Raw genomic sequence first — 16066 nt, 5'->3', positions numbered from 1 at the left:
GAAGACAGCAGGAGCGTTAGTGAGACCAAAGGGCATGACGAGGTATTCCCAGTGACCGCTAGGGGTGATAAAGGCAGTCTTCCATTCATCCCCCTCCCTAATGCGGACCAGGTTGTACGCGTTGCGGAGGTCAAGTTTGGAGAAGATGGTAGCTCCCTGCAGCTGCTCAAACGCTGAAGACATCAAAGGGAGAGGATAGCGGTTCTTAATGGTAATTTTGTTACGCCCCCGATAGTCCATGCAAGGCCTGAGACCACCATCCTTCTTTACAAAAAAGAAGCCAGCACCCGCTGGGGAGGTGGAAGGGCGAATGAAACCTGTAGCAAGGGCTTCCTTGATGTATTCTTCCATGGAAACATTCTCAGGGCCAGAGAGAGAGTAGATCCGACCCCAAGGGGGGCGAGTGCCAGGCAGGAGATCAATGGCACAGTCGTAGGACCGGTGTGGGGGGAGTGTAGTGGACCGCCTCTTACTAAACACAGCATGGAGGTCCGAATATTCAGGGGGCACATGAGCAAGGTCCAGCTGATCAGCTGGCTCGGGAGAGGAAGGACGGGGCAGACTAGGGAAGACCTTAAGACAGTTGGCTAGACATGAAGGACCCCACTCCAGCACAGTCCCGGTAGTCCAGTCAATGTGAGGGTTGTGAAGAGAGAGCCACGGATGTCCAAGAACGAGAGGGAGCTCAGGTGAATCGATAAGGTGAAACTGCAGCAACTCATAGAGTCATAGTCATAGAGTTATACAGCACAGAAAGAGGCCCTTCGGCCCATCGTGCCTGCGCCGTCCATCAAGCCCTGTCTAATCTAATCCCATTTTCCAGCATTTGGTCCATAGCCTTGTATGCAATGACATTTCAAGTGCTCATCCAAATGCTTCTTGACTGTTGTGAGGGTTCCTGCCTCTACCACCCTTTCAGGCAGTGAGTTCCAGACTCCAACCACCCTCTGGGTGAAAAAGTTCCTCCTCAAATCCCCTCTAAACCTCCTGCCCCTTACCTTGAATCTATGCCCCTTTGTTATTGACCCCCGTACTAAGGGGAAAAGTTCCTCTTTATCTACCCTATCTATGCCCCTCATCATTTTGTACACCTCAATCAGGTCCCCCCTCAGCCTTCTTTGCTCCAAGGAAAACAACCCCAGCCTGTTTAGTCTTTCTTCATAGCTGAGGCGCTCCATCCCAGGTAACATCCTGGTGAATCTTCTCTGCACCCTCTCCAAAGCAATCACATCCTTCCTATAGTGAGGCGACCAGAACTGCACACAGTACTCCAGCTGTGACCTTACCAGCGTTTTGTACAGCTCCATCATAACCTCCCTGCTCTTATATTCTATGCCTCGGCTAATGAAGGCAAGTATCCCATATGTCTTTTTAACCACCTTATCTACCTGATCCGCTGCCTTCAGGGATCTATGTACATGTACACCAAGGTCCCTCTGACCCTCTGTGCTTCCTAGGGCCCTACCACTCATTGTGTATTCCCTTGCCTTATTTGTCTGTCCAAAATGCATCACCTTGCACTTTTCAGGGTTAAATTCCATTTGCCACTTTTCCGCCCATCTGACCTACCCGTTTATATCATTCTGTAGCCTGAGGCTTTCCTCCTCGCAATTTACCACCCCGCCAATTTTCGTGTCATCTGCGAACTTACTGATCATACCTTTTACATTCTCATCCAAATCATTTATGTAGATCACAAACAGCAAGGGACCCAGCACCGATCCCTGAGGTACCCCACCCCACTGGACACAGGCTTCCAGTCACAAAAGCAACCTTCGACCATCACCCTCTGCCTCCTGCCACTCAGCCAGTTTAGGATCCAACATGCCAAGGCACCCTGGATCCCATGGGCTCTTACCTTCTTGACCAGTCTCCTATGTGGGACTTTGTCAAAAGCCTTACTGAAGTCCATGTATACCACATCCACAGCATTTCCCTCATCCACACACCTAGTCACCCCCTCAAAAAATTCAATCAGGTTGGTCAGACATGATTTACCCTTGACAAAGCCATGCTGACTATCCCCGATTAATCCTTGCCTCTCCAAGTGGAGACTAATATTGTCCCTCAGAATTTTTTCCAATAATTTCCCTACCACAGATGTTAGGCTCACTGGCCTGTAATTCCCTGGTTTATCCCTGCTACCCTTCTTGAATAATGGTACTACGTTAGCTGTTCTCCAGTCCTCTGGTACATCCCCTGTGGCCAGAGAGGTTCTGAAAATTTGTGTCAGAGCCCCTGCAATCTCCTCCTTTGCCTCACACAGCAGCCTGGGATACATCTCGTCCGGGCCTGGGGATTTATCCACTTTTTGGCCTGCTAAAACCGCTAGTACCTCCTCCCTCTCGATGCTAATATGTTCAAGTATATCACAGTCCCCTTGCCCGATTTCTATGTCTACATCGTCTTCCTCCATAGTGAACACAGATGCAAAAAATTCATTTAAAACCCCGCCTACATCATCTGGCTCTACACACAGATTGCCACTTTGGTCCCTAATGGGCCCTACCCTTTCCCTGGTTATCCTCTTGCCCTTAATATACTTATAAAACAACTTAGGATTTTCCTTTATTTTGCTCGCCAGTGTTATTTCATGGCCCCTCCTCGCTCTCCTAATTTCTTTTTTAAGTATGCCCCTGCACTTTTTATACTCCTCTAGGGCTTCCTCCGTCTTTAGTCTTTTGTAACTGCCAAAAGTCCCCCTTTTTTCCTAATGCATTTTTGTATATCCCTTGTCATCCAAGGTTCCCTTTGCTTGTTGGTACCACCCTTGACCTTTACGGGAACATGTTGGCGTTGTACTCTCTCTATTTCCCTTCTGAAAGTCTCCCACTGCTTTGATGTGGGTTTTCCTATAAGTAGCTGCTCCCAGTCCACTTTGGCCAGATCCTGCCTTATCATATTAAAATCGGCCTTCCCCCAATTTAGAACCCTTATTTCCGGGCCGTCTTTGTCTTTTTCCATGACCACCTTAAATCTCACCGAATTATGGTCACTGTCGCCAAAATGCTCTCCTACTGACACTTCCACCACTTGCCCGGCTACATTCCCTAGAATTAGGTCCAGTACCGCCCCCTCTCTTGTAGGGCTTTCTACACGCTGGCTCAAAAAGCTCTCCTGGATGCACTTTAAGAATTCTGCACCCTCTAAGCCTTTCACACTCTGACTGTCCCAATTAATATTGATGTCTCTCCGCTACTTGGACATGTAATACTCCGGTGATATGATGAATGCGCCCAGAACCAAGGGGCTGGCCGTCGAGGGCGGTGACTTGTAAAGGCTTGTCAAGGCGGGAGAAAGGAATTTTCAGGCTGCGCACAAGGGTGGCATCGATAAAACAGCCAGCGGCCCCGGAGTCAAGAAACGCCTGGAGGTTGTACTGTTGTCCCTCCCAAGAGAGACGAGCGGGAAGCAGGGTTTGGAAGACAGAAGGGGTAGGAGAAGGGATTTGATCTGTCAGTATTTTCCCAATCCTCCTGGCTTTTTCCTGAAGCTCAGGGCATGTGGCTCTGAGATGGCCAGACAGGACACAGTAAAGACAACGCCCCTCTCTCAATTTCCTCTGTCTCTCAAACTGGGAGAGCCGAGTTCTGCCGAGTTGCATAGGTTCCTCTTCGATGCTAACAGGTGGACTCGGGGGTACTTGGAAACTCTTGGTCAGATTCAAAACACCGGACGATCTCACCTCTGTGGAAGTAGTGAATCTCCTCTCTCTACCATGCTCCCGGAGGCGGTTAGCCACTCTGATGGCAAGGGAGATGAGCATGTCAAGGTCCTCTGGAACCTCTCTGGATGCCAGTTCATCTTTGATAGATTCGGAAAGGCCATGAAGAAACGTGGAGAGAAGGGCCTCGGTATTCCAGTGGCTTTCCGCAGCGAGTGTGTGGAACTCAATGGTGAAGTCGGCTACGCTGCAGTTGCCCTGGTGGAGATTCAAAAGTCTCTTAGCTGCCTCCCGTCCACTCACAGGATGGTCAAAGACTTTGCTCATCTCTTCGGCGTAAAGGAGAATGTCCGAGCAGACGAAAGATTGCTGCTCCCAGATAGCGGTAGCCCAGGCGAGAGCTTTTCCCGAGAGTAGTGATATGATGAACGCTACCTTAGAGCGGGGTGATAGGAACATGGAGGGTTGGAGTTCAAAAACTAGGAAGCACTGGGTCAAGAAGCCGCGACACTTGCCCGGATGACTGTCATAGCGCTCTGGCGTGGGTAGGCGAGGCTCTCGGTGAGTCTGGAGGTCGGCAACCGGTGGGGTAGTACCCAAAGGAACTGGCTGAGGAGGAACATCCTGAGCAGAAGCCACAGCGGCTGAGTGTTGAATGGTCTGAGTCCACGTATTTACCTTGTCCGAAATGCTTTGGAGAAGTTGCTCAAGGCAGCCGAGGAAAGCACCTTGATGGGAGAGAATAGAACAAAATTCCTCCATCACTGCTGGGTCCATACTGGCTCAGTCTTGCTGTCAGGGCGAGGCTGGTTCTGGACCCAAGTGCAGACAGATGAGGCGAGAAGCAGGTATGCAGTCTTAAATAAAAGTACTTTACTAGAATCACACAGGTAAACAGTTACAAACATAGGAGCTCAAGACAAGCTACCACTAGGCAAACGGTTTGTCAAGACTGGACACAGAGGGAAGAAACCACAGAACTTAAATACAAGCAAAAACAGGTGAAACCAATAAACCTGATAAAAGGCAGTTAAGTAATAAACACAGGAGAAACTAGTAACAATTAGCAAAGGGAAAAAAACAAGTGAAGGTGCCATCTAGGGGTTACTGAGGGAACTAACCGGCACCCTCACATTTAGTGGTTGTTAAGGGCCTTAAAGACCAGTCCCGCCTGTTGGATGCGGGACGGAGCCGGGACCATCAGACACGCCTGAGTTAAAATTGCTTGGAGTTGGGAACCAGGCGGGGGGGGTCCCGCCCGCCAGTTTTTGCGATTTTAACCCCCCCGCACGCCTCCAAGCCCGCCTCCACAGCTCAATGAAAATCGAGCCCATTGAGTACAAAAGCAGGGAAGTTATGTTAAACCTTTATAAAACACTGGTTAGGCCCCAGCTGGAGCTTTGTGGCCAATTCTGGGCACCACACTTTAGGAAGGATGTCAAGGCCTTAGAGAGGGTGCAGAGGATATTTTACTAGAATGGTTCCAGGGATGAGGTACTTCAGTTACGTGGAGAGTCCCAAGAAACTGGGATTGTTCTACTTAGAACAGAGAAGGTTAAGGGGAGAAAGGTCTGAGGAAAGGTCATCGACCTGAAACGTTAACTCTGTTTCTCTCTTCATAGATGCTGCCTGACCTGCTGAGTATCTCTAGCATTTTCTGTTTTTATTTCAGATTTCCAGCATCTGCAGTATTTTCCTTTTGTATTAAGGTTAAGGGGAGGTTTGATAGAGGTGTTCAAAATCTTGAAGGGTTTTAATAGAGTAAATAAGGACAAACTGTTTCCAGTGGCTGAAGGGTCAGTAACCAGAGGACACAGATTTTAGGTGACTGGCAAAAGAGCCAGAGGGGATATGAAGGGAAAAAAATTATGCAGCAAGTTGTTGTGATCTGGAATGCACTGCCTGAAAGGGCGGTGGAAGCAGATTCAGTAATAACTTTCAAAAGGGAATTGGATAAGTACTTGAAGGGGGAAAATTTGCAGGGCTATGGGGAAAGAGCAGGGAGTGGAACTAATTGGATACTCTTTCAAAGAGCTGGCACAGGCTTGATGGGCCAAATGGCCTCCTTATATGCTGTATCATTCTATGATTCTAACTGTTGTGCCATCTGCTGTGGAGCTACTCTCCCCATTTCACACATAGCACCTGGCTTTCCTGTTGGGAATTCACCTGTATCTTCTGCATTTTATAAGAAGATAGGGAATAATGGAGGGGTGTCAGGCACCATTGGCAGCACACACCACCAACCTGCCAATACCCACACACCAGAATATATAGGCAGACGTGCACATACCTGTATCTGGTAGAGGAGCAGTCCCTGAGCAGGCTTCACGTTACCAAGGAAGTTGTCACTGAGTTACACCACATGATGCAACCCAACCTACAGCCCACTTGCAGCACAGGCACTACCCACTTCGAGAAAAAGATTCAGCTCTCTGATCACAGCTCCTTTGTGACCAGAAGCACCACAGCATGCAAGTGAATGCTTGCTTCTTGAGCAGCTATTTGATCCCTTTGTTTTAAGGCAATACAGTCTGAGAAAATTCACCAACTTGAGAAAGGGTTGATGGGAAACGGCCTTGGAGTCAATGCACTCGAGTAATTAATCGAGAGGGAAATTCTAATCCCTGCATTTTCCTTTCAGAGTGGGGTATGAGACACCATGGAATGTCCGAGTCTGGTCACCTCTTAATATGGAATGCTGAGCAGAATAGAGCAAATAAACCTCAGATGCTCTTATTTTTCCATTTCTTGACCTGTAATGTAATAGATAAAATGCAGGGATTAGAAGTTCCCCCTTGATTAATTACTCGAGTGCACTGACTCCAAGGCCATTTCCCATCAGCCCTTTCTCAAGTTGGTGGATTTTCTCAGAAACAGACTGAGGTGATCATTCTTCCCATTTTTCTTCCTTGCGTGTCGGTCGGGGAGGGGGGAATCTTGGCCACTGCTTTGTGCTTCCTCTTGCTGAGTATGCCATACATCAGGAACTTATCATCAGGCTCAAACCAGCTACATATTACATGCACCTGATCAATGTAGTGGAACCATCCAATGTATCCTCTCACAGCACCACCCATGCTGCACCTTCCATAGTGCCAGTGGTAACTCATGTTTGAAGTTTAATTTCTGAACAATTGTTCTTGTCCTGGATACACAGGAGCCCCAGAAGCGCCAACCCATGTGCAGTTGTCTGTTGCCAGCAGTACCTCATTGCAGGTGACGTTCCATGAGCCTCTCAGTGTCAACTCTGCAGTCGTCACAAAGTACAAAGGTAAAGATCTGTGGAACATTTTATGTTAACTCGTGTGTGCTTTAATGATTGAAGCTTTATGATTGGTTCTTCTAGCTTAACAATAACCCCCTTACTGTGCCAGTATTACATTTTGAGTCCCGCATTACTCATCCTTATGGCTTCTCGCAGTGGGACTGACTGGAAGCAGGATTGAACTGACCAAATTCATCTCACTGAGGGCATTCATCCCATTAATGCAGCATTGATGGAAATTCAGGTCCTAGGATGAAAGGATGTTGTGCTAAATTCTTGCCAATATAACAAAATCTTTGTCAATTTCAGTCTCCAATCTACTGTTAGTGTACAAGAGTCTAGCTGAGGAACATTCTAACATATCATCAAAAGCAATCACAAAATTCCAAGCATTTTCTTAAGATTTTGTGAATTTTGTACTCATCAGGACAGGTACAGCACGGGTTAGATACAGAGTAAAGCTCCCTCTACACTGTCCCATCAAACACTCCCAGGGCAGGCACAGCAAAGGTTAGATACAGATTAAAGCTCCCTCGACACTGTCCCATCAAACACTCCCAGGGCAGGTACAGCACAGGTTAGATACAGAGTAAAGCTCCCTCTCCACTGTCCCATCACACACTCCCAGGGCAGGTACAGCATGGGTTAGATACAGAGTAAAGCTACCTCTACACTGTCCCATCAAACACTCCCAGGGCAGGTACAGCACGGGTTAGATACAGAGTAAAGCTCCCTCTACACTGTCCCATCAAACACTCCCAGGGCAGGTACAGCACGGGTTACATACAGAGTAAAGCTCCCTCTACACTGTCCCATCAAACACTCCCAGGGCAGGTACAGCATAGGTTAGATACAGAGTAAAGCTCCCCCTAAACTGTCCCATCAAACACTCCCAGGGCAGGTACAGCATGGGTTAGATACAGAGTAAAGCTCCCTCTACACTGTCCCATCAAGCACTCCCAGGGCAGGTACATCACAGGTTAGATACAGAGTAAAGCTCCCTCTACACTGTCCCATCAAACACTCCCAGGGCAGGTACAGCACAGGTTAGATACAGAGTAAAGCTCCCTCTACACTGTCCCATCAAACACTCCCAGGGCAGGTACAGCATGGGTTAGATACAGAGTAAAGCTCCCTCTACACTCTCCCATCAAACACACCCAGGGCAGGTACAGCATGGGTTAGATACAGAGTAAAGCTCCCTCTACCCTGTCCCATCAAACACTCCCAGGGCAGGTACAGCATGGGTTAGATACAGAGTGATGGCGAGGCGGTCTGTGCGAAATATGCACTTCTCCTTGTTATATGTCAGGTTCAGGAGTTGGGCGGTGCGGAGGAATTTCTCGAGGTTTGCGTCATGGTCCTGCAAGTCATGGCCGCAGATGGTCACATTATCTAGGTAAGGGAAAGTGGCCTGCAGCTCGTTTTGATCGACCATCCGGTCCATCTCCCTTTGGAAGACGGAGACCCCGTTAGTAACGCCGAAGGGAACCCTAAGGAAGTGATAGAGGCGGCCGTTTGCCTCAAAAGCAGTATACTGGCGGTCTTCAGGGCTGATGGGGAGCTGGTGGTACGCTGATTTCAGGTCAATGGTCGAAAAGACGCGGTACTGCGCGATCTGGTTGACCATGTCAGCTATGCGGGGGAGTGGGTAGGCGTCCAGCAGGGTGTAGCGGTTTATTGTTTGGCTGTAGTCGATGACCAGGCGTTGTTTCTCGCCGGTCTTAACGACTACAACCTGGGCTCGCCAGGGGCTGGAGCTGCCCTCAATAATCCCTTCCTTCAGGAGCCGTTCCACTTCGGTTTTGATGAAAACCCTGTCCCCGGCACTGTATCGCCTGCTCTTTGTGGCGATGGGCTTACAGTCGGGGGTGAGGTTAGCAAACAGTGGGGGGGGTGGGACTCTGAGTGTGGAGAGGTTGCATCTGGTGCGCGGCGGGCAATTTGGAGGCTGCTGGCTGCGGACTGTGAGTCGGGGGAGGGGGCCACCGTACGCCATCGTAACGCTTTTGAGGTGGCACTGGAAATCCAACCCCAGTAGAACGGCAGCGCAGAGGTCGGGCAGGACCAGGAGTTTAAAATTATTGAACACAGTCCCGTCTACTACTAGTGTCACCACGCAGTAGCCGCCAATGTCCGCTGACTGGGACTCGGAGGCCATAGAAATCCGCTGGTGCGCAGGCAGGACTGGGAGAGAGCAACGCCGCACCGTGTCGGGGTGGATGAAGCTCTCTGTGCTCCCGGAGTCAAAAAGGCAGTTTATTGCATGGCCGTTTACCTCAACGTCCATTTTGGACCGAGCTAGCTGGTGCGGTCTCGTTTGGTCCAGCGTCACAGAGGCCAGCGTAGGGGTCGGTGTGTCGCTGCGAGTATCAGATGGGGGGGGGTTGGCGATCTGCTGCGTCCCGGCTGGTGTCCAAGATGGCGGCGTCCATGATTCCCATGTGGCTGGAGTCGTCCAAGATGGCTGCTGCTGCGGTGGTTCGCACATGGCTGGGGAGGCCCAAGATGGCGGCCCGCACGGCCCACACGCGGCGCTGTTGGGGGCCCAAGATGGCGGCTCGCACGGCCCACACGCGGCGCTGCTGGCGTTCGGGGTGGCTTTGGCCTTGCAGACGCTGGCGTAGTGTCCCTTTTTCCCGCAGCCCGAGCAGGTCGCATTCTTCGCCGGGCAGCGCACTCTGGGGTGTTTGGCCTGGCCACAGAAGTAGCATTTCTGGCCTTGGGATACTGCTGTCTGGCTTTGGGACACTGCTGCGGTAGTTGGGCCGTTGTTGGGCTGTGGCTGGGGTGGCACGGTGCTATGGGGCTGTGCTACCGTGTCCCAGGTTGTCGTTCCCCGCGGCGTCCACGGTGCAGAGGAGTAGGCATCCATGCCCCGGAAGGCTGCATCCAGCGTTAGTGCGATGTCGGAGGCTTTGTCGAGGGTGAGGTCACTCTGCTCCAGCAGTCGCTGTCGGGTGTAGTTGGACCTGTGGCCCGCTACGAAGGCATCCCGGATCAGCTCCTCAGTGTACTTAGTGGGCGTTACCGCCTTACACCCACAGGCCCGGCCAAGCACGGACAGTGCTTGGAGGTATTCCTCAGTCGATTCCCCAGGTTGTTGCTTGCGACTCCACTGAAGGTGCCTAGCGTATACTTCGTTCACAGGGCGCATGTACTGGGTCTTGAGGAGCTGGAGGGCGGCTGTGTACGAGGTCGCGTCCCGGATGACTGAGTACACTCGGTGGTTCACCTTGGAGAACAGGACAGACAGTTTGTCCGCATCCGTTTCGACTGCTGTGGAGGCAGTCAGGAATGTCTCGAAGCACGTGAGCCAGTGGGCAAACTTGGTGGAAGCGTCCGCTTCCCGACTGTCCAGGTCCAGGCATGCTGGTGTGAGGATCTTCTCCATTATAAAAAATATAGTTAATAAAATTGATGCACCATCAATTATTCAAAAGACTGAGGTTGAGCGAGTAACAATCAGGCTTTTATTAACTAAAGAATGAAGGTCTTGTCTCGAGTGGTCGACCCGTCCAGAATACTAAGGGACTGGGAGGTAGTCACTTATATACCTGGAATAGTGGGAGGAGTCAGCCGAGGCATGTCCAGACCTGTACCTAGTGGAATACACATACAGACACAGACAGGTTATAACAGTGGTTTACCACACAGAGTAAAGCTCCCTCTACACTGTCCCATCAAACACTCCCAGGGCAGTTACAGCATGGGTTAGATACAGAGTAAAGCTCCCTCTACACTGTCCCATCAAACACTCCCAGGGCAGGTACAGCACAGGTTAGATACAGAGTAAAGCTCCCTCTACACTGTCCCATCAAACACTCCCAGGGCAGGTAGAGCACGGGTTAGATACAGAGTAAAGCTCCCTCTACACTGTCCCATCAAACACACCCAGGGCAGGTACAGCATGGGTTAAATACAGAGTAAAGCTCCCTCTACACTGTCCCATGAAACACCCCAGGGCAGGTACAGCATGGGTTAGATACAGAGTAAAGCGCCCGCTACACTGTCCCATCAAACACTCCCAGGGCAGGTACAGCATAGGTTAGATACAGAGTAAAGCTCCCTCTACATTGTCCCATCAAACACTCCCAGGGCAGGTACAGCATGGGTTAGATACAGAGTAAAGCTCCCTCTACACTGCCCCATCAAGCACTCCCAGGGCAGGTACATCACAGGTTAGATACAGAGTAAAGTTCCCTCTACACTGTCCCATCAAACACTCCCAGGGCAGGTACAGCACAGGTTAGATACAGAGTAAAGCTCCCTCTACACTGTCCCATCAAACACTCCCAGGGCAGGTACAGCATGGGTTAGATACAGAGTAAAGCTCCCTCTACACTGTCCCATCAAACACTCCCAGGTCAGGTACAGCACGGGTTTGATACAGAGCAAAGCTCCATCTACACTGTCCCATCAAACACTCCCAGGGCAGGTACAGCACGGGTTAGATATAGAGTAAAGCTCCCTCTACACTGTCCCATCACACACTCCCAGGGCAGGTACAGCATGGGTTAGATACAGAGTAAAGCTACCTCTACACTGTCCCATCAAACACTCCCAGGGCAGGTACAGCACGGGTTAGATGCAGAGTAAAGCTCCCTCTGCACTGTCCCATCAAACACTCCCAGGGCAGGTACAGCATGGGTTAGATACAGAGTAAAGCTCCCTCTACACTGTCCCATCAAACATTCCCAGGGCAGGTGCAGCATGGGTTAAATACAGAGTAAAGCTCCCTCTACACTGTCCTATCAAACACCCCAGGGCAGGTACAGCATGGGTTAGATACAGAGTAAAGCTCCCTCTACACTGTCCCATCAAACACTCCCAGGGCAGGTACAGCATAGGTTAGATACAGAGTAAAGCTCCCTCTACACTGTCCCATCAAACACTCCCAGGGCAGGTACAGCATGGGTTAGATACAGAGTAAAGCTCCCTCTACACTGTCCCATCAAGCACTCCCAGGGCAGGTACATCACAGGTTAGATACAGAGTAAAGCTCCCTCTACACTGTCCCATCAAACACTCCCAGGGCAGGTACAGCACAGGTTAGATACAGAGTAAAGCTCCCTCTACACTGTCCCATCAAACACTCCCAGGGCAGGTACAGCATGGGTTAGATACAGAGTAAAGCTCCCTCTACACTCTCCCATCAAACACACCCAGGGCAGGTACAGCATGGGTTAGATACAGAGTAAAGCTCCCTCTACCCTGTCCCATCAAACACTCCCAGGGCAGGTACAGCGTGGTTTAGATACAGAGTAAAGCTCCCTCTACACTGTGCCATCAAACACTCCCAGGGCAGTTACAGCATGGGTTAGATACAGAGTAAAGCTCCCTCTACACTGTCCCATCAAACACTCCCAGGGCAGGTACAGCATGGGTTAGATACAGAGTAAAGCTCCCTCTACACTGTCCCATCAAACAGTCCCAGGGCAGGTACAGCACAGGTTAGATACAGAGTAAAGCTCCCTCTACACTGTCCCATCAAACACTCCCAGGGCAGGTACAGCATGGGTTAGATACAGAGTAAAGCTCCCTCTACACTCTCCCATCAAACACACCCAGGGCAGGTACAGCATGGGTTAGATACAGAGTAAAGCTCCCTCTACACTCTCCCATCAAACACACCCAGGGCAGGTACAGCATGGGTTAGATACAGAGTAAAGCTCCCTCTACCCTGTCCCATCAAACACTCCCAGGGCAGGTACAGCGTGGTTTAGATACAGAGTAAAGCTCCCTCTACACTGTGCCATCAAACACTCCCAGGGCAGTTACAGCATGGGTTAGATACAGAGTAAAGCTCCCTCTACACTGTCCCATCAAACACTCCCAGGGCAGGTACAGCATGGGTTAGATACAGAGTAAAGCTCCCTCTACACTGTCCCATCAAACACTCCCAGGGCAGGTACAGCACAGGTTAGATACAGAGTAAAGCTCCCTCTACACTGTCCCATCAAACACTCCCAGGGCAGGTACAGCATGGGTTAGATACAGAGTAAAGCTCCCTCTACACTGTCCCATCAAACACTCCCAGGGCAGGTACAGCATGGGTTAGATACAGAGTAAAGCTCCCTCTGCACTGTCCCATCAAACACTCCCAGGGCAGGTACAGCATGGGTTAGATACAGAGTAAAGCTCCCTCTACACTGTCCCATCAAACACCCCCAGGGCAGGTACAGCATGGGTTAGATACAGAGTAAAGCTCCCTCTACAATGTCCCGTCAAGCACTTCCAGGGCAGGTACAGCACAGGTTGAATACAAAGTAAAGCTCCCTCTACACTACCCCATCAAGCACTCTCAGGAGAGGTACAACACGGGTTAGATACAGAGTAAAGATGGAAAGAAAGAAGAATTTGCATCTAAATGGTATCGTTCATATCTTCAGGATGCCACATCACAAAGTGCTGCGCAGCCAATGAATAGCTTTTGAAGAGCCAAATTGTGCGCAAGATCGAACAAACAGCATATTAAATTAATGACCATTTAATCTGTTTTGGCTGTGTGATAAATATTGGTCATAGGACCTCTTATGTTCACCTGAACAGCAAGATTGGGCCTCAGCTTAGTATCTCATACAAAAGGCAGCATCTCTGGAGGACTCACCTGACATGTCAGTCAGAGGATATATTCATCAACTAGATTGAGGCTTAAACCCATTTATCTTGAGGCAAGAGTGCTACCACTGAGCCAAGCTGCACCCATCTATGATAAGAGTAGAAAAGATCCAAAAATATAACAAGAACCTTGCAGCCAAATCTGATCTTGTCCTTGTCCAGAGTTCACTCAGTGGTTAGAATAAGCTGTCTCAATTTATAATTAAGTACTTAGTGATGCCAGTTTCACATTGGTTGTGTTCAGTCAGTCAATAACCATCCTTTGCAAGTAGACCCAATCTTTGTGGACACACTTAATTCTTTCTGCACCAGTGCACCTGACATTTCTCTGTATTAATTTCTATCTGCCGCTTTTTATCTCCTTTACTGAATTGGTCCAGATACAGTTGAGCTTTATCATTCTCCTAACTGGTCATAAGGAGAACACGGAATTTTACAATATTACAGGAAGCAGCTTCTTCTAAAGCATTTCTTAATAATGTGAAGAGCAGGGTCCCCAGAGCCTGATAACTCCAGCCGTACATCAGAGCCTTGTCTGTTGCAGTATTAGTTTTATTGGTGTTGTAATTCATTCAGTTGTGTGGAACTGAGCAAACAACCACAACTGAGATGATTAAACACTAAAGGAGAATTTCCTACCAAACTATATGGAGTATCTTCTAGACGTGACTCTTCTGATCTTCTCCAGTTTCCCCTCCCTGAGGAAAAATAGCTTTGAACAACACGTTTTTCAAAGGCTGCACTTTTAAAATTGTGGCTCTGCTTTTCAGTGTTCCTTCTTTCTCTCTGTTATCTTGCAGTTGAATGGAGCAATTCTCATAGCTTCAGTCCAATAACAGGAGAGGCTTCACTGGATGAAATGAAAACTCTACGCTACACAATGACAGGCCTAGTCACAGTAAGTAGCACACAGACTGCTCATGTACCACGATGCAGTGCATCATAAATTAAAGGCAATGTGTAAGAGATCAAACCTAGCACCAGTTTCATGGATAATTAATGGCCCTAGGTAATGTATTATTAATTATTTCTAGTTATGGCTTCAACCTCAATGTTAATAGGGCCACTGCCTGGATGCATCATTCAATCAAGATAAAGCTTGTTGGTTTGTGGCTTTAACATCTATTATTTATCAGGGTAGCACAGAAAGCACAAGAACAAGCTCCATGAGAGCATATGATCTGAGTTAGGATTGACTTGTCCTGTGATGTGATAAACAGGTTGGTGAGTGATGGGCCTTCAATAACCACAAAACTAGAAGTTATAGACTTAAACAAGTTGGCTTTTAATCACTAAGATCAGAGCTAACATCTCAACACGCCGACTGGTTCACAGGAATGAGTCATACAGATCCTGGGATCTTTATGTAAGAGAAGTCAGGGGCGGAGCCAAGAGCCAAGACCTGGAACCTCCCAGGTTAGTCGGGAAAGAGGAAGTGAAACTATACACAGTGGGGGAGGGTAATATACATGAGTGCAAAACGAATACAGGATCAAGACAAACAGATTTCATTACATTCACCCCTTCTATAGATTTAGTCCATCGGGGTGATGTTTCTTAAAAGTTGGTATAAGTGAGTCTGTCAGGAGGTTTTGCAGTTCTCAGTGATCGGCGCAAAGCCGGTTGGGGTGCCTCTAGGGGAGTGGATTCTGGTTCCTCCGCTGTCCGGGCCTCCGCAGTGTCTTCCAGGTTATCTGCAGTGTCCTCCAGGTTAAAGTTGGGTATTGATACCTCTGGGCGTCCTGTCTCTTTGTAGTGTAGGTCTTCATCAGGTAGTCTCCCATCGTTCTCTCCGCTCCCCGAGGGAGCGAGGTCTTTTATGGAAACAGTGTCCTCTCGCCCATCAGAGTATTCGATATAGGCGTACTGAGGGTTTGCATGGACGAGCTGTACCTTTTCCACAAGGGGGTCCGTTTTATGGCCTCTCACGTGCTTCCGCAATAGTACTGTCCCCGGAGATGTCAGCCACACGGGTAGAGATATGCCCGAGGTGGATTTCCGGGGGAAAACGAACATCTTTTCGTGAGGGGTAGCGTTAGTGGCAGTACATAACAGAGACCTTATGGAGTGGAGCACGTCTGGGAGGACTTACTGCCAGCGGGAGGTCGGAAGGCCTTTTGACTTTAAGGCTAACGTGACAGCCTTCCAAACAGTAGCATTCTCCCTTTCCACTTGCCCATTACCCCGGGGGTTGTAGCTAGTGGTTCTGCTAGTGGCTATCCCCTTCGAGAGCAAGAACTGGCGCAGCTCGTCACTCATGAATGACGTCCCCCTATCGCTGTGTATGTAGTTCGGCATGCCAAACATGCAGAATAGATTACAGAGACACTTGATGACCGTGGCACTGGTCATGTCTCAGCAGGGAATGGCGAAGGGGAAGCGGGAATATTCATCAATGATATTGAGGAAGTATACGTTACGGTCGGCAGAGGGAAGGGCTCCCTTGAAGTCCAGACTTAGGCGCTCGAATGGCCGTGTGGCTTTGATAAGGTGTGCACGGTCAGGCCTGTAGA

The 16066-nt window shown here is 49.4% G+C and overlaps 1 protein-coding gene across 1 annotated transcript in view; it reads left to right on the top strand.

Moving 5' to 3' along the window:
- Nucleotides 1-16066, top strand: part of ankfn1b (ankyrin repeat and fibronectin type III domain containing 1b) — a 242534-nt gene that overhangs the window by 32402 nt on the left and 194066 nt on the right. Inside the window, exons 4-5 of the mRNA XM_086000915.1 lie at nt 6825-6938; nt 14354-14451. Coding sequence (XP_085857041.1) covers nt 6825-6938; nt 14354-14451 — 212 coding nt within the window. The remainder of the gene's footprint in view (nt 1-6824; nt 6939-14353; nt 14452-16066) is intronic.

The sequence above is a fragment of the Somniosus microcephalus genome, chromosome 11 (genome assembly GCF_052327205.1).
Source record: "Somniosus microcephalus isolate GS21.2 chromosome 11, FLI_Smic_1.0, whole genome shotgun sequence".
In the NCBI taxonomy this organism is placed as follows: domain Eukaryota; kingdom Metazoa; phylum Chordata; class Chondrichthyes; order Squaliformes; family Somniosidae; genus Somniosus; species Somniosus microcephalus.
Note: the sequence above shows the minus strand (reverse complement) of the source record. Positions and strands in the feature narration are given on the sequence as shown.